General features: G+C 47.0%; 1 protein-coding gene across 4 annotated transcripts in view; it reads left to right on the top strand.

Moving 5' to 3' along the window:
• The first annotated feature begins 335 nt into the window (after nt 1-335).
• The window catches only part of rgcc (regulator of cell cycle), a 187,838-nt gene continuing 176,685 nt past the window's right edge, over nt 336-11,488 (top strand). Inside the window, exons 1-5 of one of the 4 annotated variants that reach the window (XM_070894162.1) lie at nt 336-417; nt 1,502-1,672; nt 2,563-2,640; nt 4,287-4,344; nt 6,331-7,364. In XM_070894162.1, the coding sequence (XP_070750263.1) occupies nt 384-417; nt 1,502-1,672; nt 2,563-2,640; nt 4,287-4,344; nt 6,331-6,544 (555 nt within the window). In that variant the 5' untranslated portion in view covers nt 336-383 and the 3' untranslated portion in view covers nt 6,545-7,364. Of the gene's footprint in view, nt 418-1,501; nt 1,673-2,562; nt 2,641-4,281; nt 4,345-6,330; nt 7,365-11,488 lie in introns of those variants that run through there. The other 3 variants (XM_070894165.1, XM_070894163.1, XM_070894164.1) reach the window with 3 other exon arrangements.

Genomic DNA, 11,488 nt, shown 5'->3' with positions numbered 1-11,488 from the left:
CCTTTTCGGTCTTTCCTGACAGTTGTACCCTGTTGTATGATAGCGTTAATACTGTTGCCATAGCCCCTGGCCATGATGTTGTGCAGTGTTGCTATGTTATTTGCATTGTAAGCTGTAGCACAGTCAAGCAGCAGGAGAGCTGGCAGGAACCTGATCGGAGGCTGAGTTCTCCCGGAGAAGGTGCTAAGGCCCCAGGTAGCGGATGGACAGCGGCAGCTGCTGCAAGCGGAAGGGAAACCCCTCCCCGACGTCATCGGTGGAGGGGGTGCGCGGCAGGGTAACTCCTGGTGACGTGTGTGGGGAGGCGGGGCTCGCCTATAAAAGCAGGCGAGGCGGCGAGCGGTGGGCACAGAGCTGCCGAGGCTACGGCATACGGCAGGGACATGAAGGCGCATGGTAGCAGGACTGCAGCCAGAGGTAAAGCGAGTCAAAGAGTGCCCTGTGACGGATGGCGGGGGGAACGGGATCCTCTCCTCTCCTCTCCTCTGCCCCTCGGGAAGCATGGTCTGCCGGGGGCTGCTGCTCCTGTTCCATCACCGCCTGGCGGCGACCCACTGCCCGGACAGGGGACCTCGGGCATCATCTCCACCAGGGATAGAGGGGTTCATGTTTAGGGAGTAGGTGTCCCTGTAAGGACAGGGTAATGTTTGGGGACTAGGTGTCCCTGTAAGGACAGGGTAATGTTTGGGGACTAGGTGTCCCTGTAAGGACAGGGTAATGTTTGGGGACTAGGTGTCCCTGTAAGGACAGGGTAATGTTTGGGGACTAGGTGTCCCTGTAAGGACAGGGTAATGTTTGGGGACTAGGTGTCCCTGTAAGGACAGGGTAATGTTTGGGGACTAGGTGTCCCTGTAAGGACAGTGTAATGTTTGGGGACTAGGTGTCCCTGTAAGGACAGTGTAATGTTTGGGGACTAGGTGTCCCTGTAAGGACAGTGTAATGTTTGGGGACTAGGTGTCCCTGTAAGGACAGTGTAATGTTTGGAGACTAGGTGTCCCTGTAAGGACAGTGTAATGTTTGGGGACTAGATGACCCTGTAAGAAGAAACGACAGCTTAATAACATGGGACTCTTTTTTTGCATCCTTCTAAACGGACATATGGGGCTTTGATTTAACCTCGTCTGTAAAATAGGTGCATTGCACTACCCCCTCTACTGCACTGAGGTAGCAGTATAGTTGATCTACTCCAGTCCTGGAGTGGGATTTGAACCCATAACTTTCTGACTCGGAAGCAAGAGTGCCAAGCTGTGGTTTGAGTCGTCGGGAGGGGGCAGATTAATGTTGATGTGTAGACCCGTGTTCGACACAACTGAAAGTTTTACCTATCTTGCTTTTTTACATGCGGCTGTGTACTTCCAGCGTATTTTGGAGTTTTGATTTGCCGGATGGCGGTTTATCGTTCTGTTCTTGACGCACAAGGGCCTCTACTGCTTGGCTGGTAGCGCAGTTTACAGGCATCCTAGCAGTGACTATAACCTGACCCGAGTCTTGTGTGTTGCAGCACGGATGGAGGATGAAGATCTGAGTGCCGTGCTGTGTGAGTTTGAGGCAGTGATTGAGGATTTCACCTCTCCTCTAAACAAGAGACACTTCCGATATGAAGAACACTTGCGGTGTATGAAGCGCAGAAGCAGTACGAGTATCAGTGACTGCGGGATCAGTGATTCGGACAGTGAGTATTCAATACTGGGCACGGGAGGGGTCCCCAACCATTGGAGCAAGGCCAGAATCCATGTGCCACAGCTAGTCAGTGTGATTCAATCACTCTGGGATCAGGCAGAACCTTGACTGGGCACCATGTGTAACACCTGGATGAAGCCTTTTCAGACCCATGATGCACACAGGATCACAAGATAGTTATGGTGAGGAAGGTGATCCGGCCCACCTGAATTCATCCATCCATCCAGGAAGATGCTGAAGTTCCCTCCCCATTTGCAGCATCTAGTTGTTTATTGGCTGATTCCAGGATTTGTATCTCCGCACTCTGGAAGCCTATTGCGAAGAGGAATTTCTTCATATCGATCCTAAATTGGCCTTTTACCAGTCAGGACCTGTGTACCCTTGTCCTAGGTCATATTCTGGATTTACCTTTCCACTCCCTTGACTATCTTGTATACCTCCTAACATCTACCTGACATCTCCTTTCCAAGCTGAAAACTCCAAGTTTCTCTAACCTTTCCTTGTAACTCAAATTTGACACTGGGAGCAGCCTGTGGCTATCTTCTGCACTGGCTCCAGAATGTCAGTCTCCCTCGCTTCTCCGTCACCAGGATTAGGCCAAGTGTTCAATGAGCCGAGCACCGTGCGGTTTGATCACTGACTTTTATTCTGTCTGGCCGCTCCAGTTCAACCGTGTATTGGTGTCTCACATGTCCTCCCGATGTGTTGATATTTTTCCATTGTACACGGGGGGGGGGTATTTATTCTTTGTTGCATGCACAATGGAAGCTGTCTGCTCCACTTTCTAATTCTATGCGGCTTCCTCATCCGTTTGAATTCTTTGATGTACATGTTCCACCCGAGTGGTTTCTGTGCACTAACCTCATGTTCTTTACTTGACAGGTACAGATTCACTTCGGAGAAACAGTTTCAGCTTCAGCGACGAGAAGCTGAATAGTTCCACGCTTTCATCTTCCAAAGGTAGAGTTGCTTTCTCTCGTCACTTGTCTGATTACTCCTGTAATTCTCGGCTCGCTTTCCGGAGTTTGTGCAAGCTGGCAGTATGTGTGGGGCAAATGCAATATAACATTGGTGAATCAGTAACCAGGCGTTAGAATCGGCAATATCACCAGGTAGTGGAATTCAGAAATAGTTCACTTCAGAAACCTTCATGTTTTCATTCTATATCCTCACCCCAGACATTTCTGAGACTGATGTGTCCCAGTTGTTGGTACAACTTGTACTTGTATATAGCACCTTTTTTAATGTAGTGAAACGTCCCAAGGCAATTCAGAGGAGAGTTGTCAAACAACATTTGGCGATATTAGGGCAGGTGATCAAAAGCTTGGTCAAATAGGTAGGGGTTTTAAGGAGCACCTTAAAGGGATAAAGAGGCGGCAAAATTTAGGGAGGGAATTCTACAGCTGAAAGCACAGCCAATGGTGGAGTGATTGAAACTGGGGATGGTCAAGAGGCCAGAATTGGCAGAGGGCAGATATGTCGGAGGGTTGCAGCACTGGGGGAAGTTAGAGATAGGGAGGGATGAGGCCATGGAGGGATTTAAAACCGGGATGAGAATTTTAAAATGGAGGCACATTGATGATGGGTGAACAGGACCTGGTGCCAGTTAGGACACGGCCAGCAGAATTTCCTGACCCCTAGGGGCGAGTTTACAGACTGGGAGATCCTTCTCTGAAAGGTGTAGATAGTGCCTCTGGCGATGGTGAAGTTCATCATGGCCCTGCAGCCTACAAGATCTGTATCTGGAAGGAATGTGTGCCGTAGAGGGCTTGTTTTGCAGCTGTTCAGCACTAATCGGTCACGATCAGATGAAAGAGTCACGTAGCTCTCCATTTGTTGACTGGGAGGATAACCTGGTGTAGGGGAGATGTAGTGTCCAGATTGGAGCTCTGCTGCAGGGGAAAGGTCGGTTATCACTAGTTTGTGGAAAATTGCAGGGTCCTATGGAAGTAGGGCTCCTGTTGTGTCAAGTGAAACTTGTGTGAAGGCATTGGAACGCTAGCATCTTGGCCCTGTGGAACAGCTGCTATCACAATATTGCTTCGAAGTTCCTTGCAGAGTGCATTGTGCTGGGAACATTGAGATTGTGCCTGAACTGACTTGGTGTCTTTCTCGGATTGCTGATCTGTTTGGATCTTACCCCGATACCAGGCAAGACCCCAGCCAGTAACATGAAGCTCGAGTGACTATGCATGCACATTTTTGACATGTGTATGGTTACTTCAAGCTGCTTTTCATGTAGCAGTTGGTTCCACACTTGGTCTTCTCGGTGGTCAACCTTGACAAACCCATGAATCTCGCTTTGGGCTCAACTAGTGCGGGATTGGAGTTGACGGCCAGACCAGAAGGGGTGGCAAATCTGTTTATCCAAAGAACATCAGTGAACCAATTGGGGGCTTTTACAATAAGCTGACTGCCTTCATGGTCACTTTTTGGGGGGTTGCTGGTGCAAGTACTATAACCACTATGCCAGTACCCTCTAATAACAATGTAAATGGGTCTTTAATCAGCAAGGGGGTGCGTTTCCCCGAGATCTTATGAGCAAGAGACTAGTGATGCCAAAACTCAGTGACAAGCTTCTAATGGTTCTTTTCTTTGCAGCAAAGCTTGGAGATACAAAGGAACTGGAAGACTTTATTGCCGATTTGGACAGAACGTTAGAAAGTGAGTATCGCCCCTGCTTTATACGTTGCAATAGGAATAACATTTTTGATATGTGCATGTGGTATGCTGATGAATAAAAGCCATAACTCTGGGCTGTTAAACATTTCCCAGTTATCACACTTGACAGCACCAAGCTATATGTCATGGGGCTAATTGTTTTGCACAGTTCTTCCTATATTAACCTGAGCCAAGTGCTTAAAACTAAGCATTAGCAAAGTTTTTTCCCCCCCTTTCTCTTTCCACCAAAAAAAATCTCTTTTAACCAGAATGTTTCAACGAGATTGCCAAATGAAAGCATTGTGTTGTATATTGAGATCAGTTAGTTTGTGCTCTGAGCTGTGTCTGGACAAGTGGGACTTGGGCCTGGTGTCATTTATTGACCTATTCTAGCCCAGCACTTCAAATGCAGCATGCATGGTTGCAATGCACACAACTGACTGCGTTTACATCAACGCATTGTGTTTGCCACTTTGAGCTCTTCAATCACATCCATCAATAATGTTAAATTAGCTGCACCAGACACACTAAATGCAGCACAACATTGGAGAGGACAGGTGACTTTTTAAATCCGGTAACAACATAACTGGTTAACATATCTCATAGGCTGTGAGCCGCAAATCTTTGTAACCCATGCATTGCTTATAAAATCAGAAGGTCATTTTTATATTGTGTGGGAGATAATCAGTGTGTATCAGGCAGGTTGAACATAAGACAATACTAATTCTGAGCTAAAAGTAAAATACTACAGAAGGTGACAATCTGAAACTCTCACTGCTGGAGACACACAGCAGGCCAGGCAGCATCTGTGGAGAGAACATGAATCAGTCCTTGGAGTTGTAAGTACTTTCACGATGGATCCTGCCTGCCCTGCCTCTGTTTCACTTACTCAACAGCCTGCAGAGAATTGCATTTGGTGACGTGAAGACCTCCCTGCAGCTGGGTGCTCACAGTATAGCTCGCCCGTTGGCACCATGTTGCCCCACCGTGCCTGCCTGCTGCCCTTTGGCACCGTGTTGCCTGCCTGCTGGCACCATGTTGCCCCACCGTGCTGCCTGCTGCCCACTGGCACCATGTTGCCCGCCCGCTGCCCACGCGTTACCCGCCGCAAATTCAGAACACAGCAGTTCATTAGTCCCTTTTGCCACCGTACATTATTGACATGACCATACATTAACACAATACTTGTGGTTAAATGGCTGGGATGGATGAAGTTTTGTAACGAGCCTGTACATATAATAACATGAACACTAACAGTTTACCTACATCAGACATTCAATAAAGTGTAATGATAGGTGTGAAATGTTTATGTTGGGGAGAAAATATTGCTGGTTATCCATTTGAGTCAAATTGTAAATCTCTCAAACTGCACATTTATCATTTCATGCTAACAGGAAATCATCCCTGTCCCCTTGAACTAGAGAAGAGCTAACAGTACAATTCTAGATTGAACCATCAACTTGGGTTGTATCTGGAGGGAGGATTTTGAGCTTTGGAGCACGAGGGTGAAGTCCCGTGATGGATACGGGCCAGTAACTGGAGTAATTTGGGGGGATGAATTAGGATGATTTCCTGTCCTCTACCAATACTGTATTGATACGTAACCTAATGACTTGAGTTTATTCATTCAGCATCTTATTGGGTACTTGTGCATGGTACATATGCTAGTGATCTGCTGCCATGGTTATGTGACAGTTGCCTTTGTTAGTTGTGTTTGCATTTGGATTCCTGGAGCTCGGTGTCTGAGACAGTTCCCAGTGGCAGGTTCACAAACTCAGGTAACAATGAGTCCAATCTGCCTGGCTGTGCAAAGGGATTTAACAGCGCACATACCAGGAGCTAGCTACCAGAATCATATAAAAGCAGCTTGAAGGTGTGATTCAGGCAGGTTGACTGATTCCAATCCTGTCTCCTACTAAATATTTCGGCAAACATGTGTCTCATTCATTTCGAAGCTAATTATGTTGCCTGCATCACATTGGTTCACAGGTATGTGAGGAAGGGGCAAGCCAGAGCCTCGTTCAGCTGCATGAAGAAAGTACCCACCCAACGTCTACAAAACCTGTACAATCTGCTGACATTACCCAACGACAATGTTTTCACCTTGACTCTTGGGACAGTCACCAGGTCTCGATCAGCAAATACATTTCAAACCAGTTTCTATTCCAAATTCACAAATATTTGCATGCTATATTTTTACTAAAATAAATTTACTTTGAGCAGTATAGCCAGTAGTGTATGCATTTGAATTGGGGGAGGGTCAATGGTCGAAGGTGGTGGGGTTGACTTGAGGGTCAGGATCAGTGGCAATTGGGAAGGGTTTAAATGTGGGTTGGGAGGGAAATGGAGAAGAATTGGGGGTGGGGGTGGAGAGTAGGGAAAGGAGGCGGTGGGGGGAGGGTGGTGGTTGGGGGGTGGGGGGAGGTGGGTAGAGAACAGCAATAATTGGGAAGGGGGGCATAAATGTGGGATTGGGAGGAGCAGGACTGCTTGCGTTCAGTGAAGTTACTTGCCTTCTGTGTTACAGGTGATCCCTAGGCCTGGTTTCCCCGAGTTCAGCCACTGATGGTGCTGGCTGCTTTGGGCAAACCAATCTTGGAGAGGGGGCCTTTAATGGATGTTAGGCCCCTTATTTACATATGCAAAAGTGTGCACGCACTTCCTGCACACCATACTGGGGCCTTAGTCATCCAAGTAGCACCTGAATGGGTGCTGCTCGAACCAAATTGTTAGCCAGTATCAATGACATCAAGCAAAATGGAAATAAAAAGTGCCATTTTATAGTCATAAATTACAATTTTTGTTACTAATGGTTGTTTCACATTGAAATATATTTTTTTGTAAATTGAAGCATTTAGGAGATTCAGGAGTCTCTGCACGTGTTCATAAGCCAGACTGGTATGTACAGTGCAAACTGTTGCAAAATGAAATGCATTCTGTTTGGCAGCCTTTATCTGTGTTGCTTTCCCTCACACTGATTTCCTGTACTGAATATTAAATAAACTTCTATTTTTGTTTGAAAACTTTGCTTCAGTTTTTCCATCGGAGTGGAACATAAAATGTTTTGTCAATCGTGCGAAGCCATTTCTTATCTGGCTTGAGATCAATGATTTAAACTGTCGATGAGGTGTGCCAAGTTTTGGGTTCCTGCAACACTGAAGGGGCTCTGTGATGTGTCAATGCTGTCGAGCATTACTGCCCCGAGTTATTTTCAGTTTGTCAAATTCACAGTTCGTAATACTTCCTGCCAGTTAGTCTGTATATTATCAGTCTTCCTAACAGCAGTCATTACTGTGGCTGCCTTGTGTGGTGTAGGAATAACAAAATCACTTCATTCAAACTAATTTTAGATACCATAACATACCAATTTCACGGATTATAAGCACATTTGCCACATTTAGAATGCTGTGCAGTTTTTGAATGCCCCGTTGTAGGGAGAAAAAATAACTTTCATTTTTAAGGTTCCTTTCGTAACTTCCCGAAGTGCTTTACAACCAATAAAGTACTTTTTTTTTTGAAGCATAGTCACTGTTGTAATGTAGGAAATGTAGCAGCACAATAATGTGATAACTAGCAGATAATCTATTTAGTGATGTTGATTGAGGGATAAATACTGGCCAGAACTCCTGCTCTTCTGTGAAATAGTGCCGTGGGATATTTTACATCTACCCAAGAGAACAGAAAGGGCTTCATCCGAAAGATCGTGCTCCCTCAGTACTGCACTGCAGTGTCAACCTGGATTATGTGCTGAAGAGGTAGAAATTCATCTTCGCCCGAATCGGGGAGCACCTACTGCTTTTTTGTGGCGGCCAAAGATCAAACGGAGCGGAGCAGTATTGGTTGGTGGGAATCGGCAGTTGCAGCGGTATGGTTGGAGAGCGGCGTTTGGACCGTGAAATTCACCTACTGCTGATTGTCTAACGAGCCAGTGGGTTTACAGCTAGGCCCCGAGCAGGGCAGGCGTTTGAATCAAGGATAGGGCTAATGCACCAATAGCAAGGAGGGGAACCAGATTTCTCAAGCTCCACAATGAAGCTTCTGTGGACTACAGATTGAGGCCCCCAGCCCACGAGCATTCAATGCCGCTATGAAAACGGTGAGTGAGAAAGATTGGAGAACTCCGAAAAAATTTGGTCAAAAGAATGGATTTGCGTGCAAACACGTCTTTGAAGTCGGTTGGCAGTTGTGAGCTAGCACAGTGCACTGACACAAACTGTTGGGCACTGACAGATGGCCGGTTGATTTAAAAAAAAATGAATTTAGCTTCGGGGGTGGAGAGACTGCAGTGCGGTCTCTGAGGACGTCTTTGACACATCTGCAGAAGTGGGGAGAGCGGGGTGGATCTCCACACCGCTGCAAGCACCCCCGCTGCCCACGAGGAGAATTTTGCAATTGGTGGCCATCGACCTTTAGCGGGCAGCTAAATTTCAGCCCCAACATCTCTGGCGTGGGATTTGAACCCATGGCCTTCTGACTCTGTCAAGAATGCTGCCACTGAACCACAACTAAATACAAGTTTGTTCTTTGACCATCCTGTAGAATAAGGGTCCCAACTGAAGTGCATTGCCATTGTTTTCCAATGGAGCGGGGTAAAGTTTCTGATGGGTTTTTGGATTTATCCGGTGGATATGGTGCGAGTACTCTACCTTAAATGGACCAGTAACATGTCTGACTGGTGAGCAATCTGTTGGCAGAATGAAGTGTGATTGGAAAGTAGTGTAGCCTAGTTAAAGAACAGCAGCTGTGAAAAAGTTTCCACAATTAACAGCTTCTATTAATTCCTGATATTAACTGGTGATGCAGACAGGAAATTACTGAAACCTAGCAGCTCCTACTCAGAAAACGCAAGGCAAATAATAAATAAAGGGGGTATTTGATTTCCTGATTGAATAATGAACAGGTTGTTGTGGCACAATTTATTTGTGACTAGGCCAGTGGGAAGGCTTAAAAGACCCATTTGTGTTACACTGCTGAAATTTTAACTGCAAAAACTAACCGTATGTACTGGTCAGAGATTTTCTTGGGTTAGCATCACTGGTCTCTTGTGAGGAAACGGTGTCCCACAGAATCCAGTGTTTACTTTCACTAACACTGTCTAGGCATACTAAGTCATAGCAAATCTGACCTTAATACAACTTAACCTCTAGGAAAAAACCGACGACACCCAGCTCGACCTCACTACCACTTCTCTCGACCCCTCCATGGTCTCTAAATGATCAGACTGCTTGTCTGACATCCTGTTCTGGATGAGCAAAAATTTTCTCCAATTGAATATTGGGAAGACCGTTGCCATTGTTTTCAGACCCCGCTTAAAAACTCCATTCTCTAGCCACTGACCCCATCCCTCTCCCCAACTTCTGTCTGAGGCTGAACCAGACTGTTCACAACCTTGGTGTCATATTTGACCCTGAAATGAGCTTCCAACCACATATCTTCAGCATAGAAGTGTATTTAGATTTTCAAAAGGCATTCGATAAGGTGCCACACAAAAGGTTACTGCAGAAGATAAAGGTACGCGGAGTCAGAGCATGGATAGAGAATTGGCTGGCGAACAGAAAGTAGAGAGTCTGGATAAATGGGTCCTTTTCGGGTTGGAAATCGGTGGTTAGTGGTGTGCCACAGGGATCGGTGCTGGGACCACAACTGTTTACAATATACATAGATGACCTGGAAGAGGGGACAGAGTGTAGTGTAACAAAATTTGCAGATGGCACAAAGATTAGTGGGAAAGCGGGTTGTGTAGAGGACAAAGAAAGGCTGCAAAGAGATTTAGATAGGTTAAGCGAATGGGCTAAGGTTTGGCAGATGGAATGCAATGTCGGAAAGTGTGAGGTCATCCACCTTGGGGGGGGGGGGGGGGAAACAGTAAAAGGGAATATTATTTGAATGGGGAGAAATTACAACATGCTGCGGTGCAGAGGGACCTGGGGGTCCTTGTGCATGAAACTCTTTTGAGTTAACCTGCAGAAACATAAAACATTAAAACCATGCCACCCGACCTGGGTGACACAGCAGACATTTTCAAGGCCCCTTTTTTTTTGGTTTTTGTTTTTTTTTGGGGCGCTAAAATCAAATTTTTCCAGTGCCCCCTATAAAAGGGGAGGGGGACACTAAAAGCACCGGCAATTAAAACAAATTAAACTTAAAAACGTAAAATCAAATTAAAATTTGGTTGCCGGGCGTGATGATGCACTCCAGTCCCTCCGGTGCCCACCTCTCGCGGAAGGCCGCTAGCGTACCGGTGGACACCGCGTGCTCCATCTCCAAGGACACCCTGGACCGGATGTAAGAGCGGAAGAGAGGCAGGCAGTCAGGTTGAACGACCCCCTCGACCGCCCGCTGCCTGGACCGGCTGATGGCACCCTTGGCCGTGCCCAGGAGCAGTCCTACGAGGAGGCCTTCGGACCTACCCGCTCCCCTCCGCACAGGGTGCCCAAGGATCAGGAGAGTGGGACTGAAGTGCAGCCAGAATTTCAGGAGCAGCCCCTTCAAATAGTGGAACAGGGGCTGCAACCTCGTGCATTCAATAAAAACATGGAACACGGACTCCTCCAGACCGCAGAAATTGCAGGCGGCTTGGGAGTCCGTGAACCGGCTTAAAAATTTATTGCACGGCACTGCTCCGTGCACCACCCTCCAGGCCAAGTCCCCGATGAATAGTGGGAGGACCCCTGCGTAGAGTGCCCTCCATCGGGGACCCCCGCCTCCTCCGGTCCTTGTGCATGAAACTCTTTTAGGAGTCTACCTGCAAAACATAAACAACATTAAACTGTGCCACCCGACCTGGGTGACACAGCAGACATTTTCAAGCCCCTTTTTTTTTTTTGGTTTTTTTTTTTTTTTTTTGGGGCGCTAAAATCAAATTTTTCCAGTGCCCCCTATAAAAGGAGAGGGGGACACTAAAAACACCGGCAATTAAAACAAATTAAACTTTAAAACGTAAAATCAAATTAAAATTTGGTTGCCGGGCGTGATGATGCACTCCAGTCCCTCCGGTGCCCACCTCTCGCGGAAGGCCGCGAGCGTACCGGTGGACACCGCGTGCTCCATCTCCAAGGACACCCTGGACCGGATGTAAGAGCGGAAGAGAGGCAGGCAGTCAGGTTGAACGACCCCCTCGACCGCCCGCTGCCTGGACCGGCTGATG

The sequence above is a fragment of the Pristiophorus japonicus genome, chromosome 11, assembly GCF_044704955.1.
Source record: "Pristiophorus japonicus isolate sPriJap1 chromosome 11, sPriJap1.hap1, whole genome shotgun sequence".
NCBI classification, from domain to species: Eukaryota; Metazoa; Chordata; class Chondrichthyes; family Pristiophoridae; genus Pristiophorus; species Pristiophorus japonicus.
Note: the sequence above shows the minus strand (reverse complement) of the source record. Positions and strands in the feature narration are given on the sequence as shown.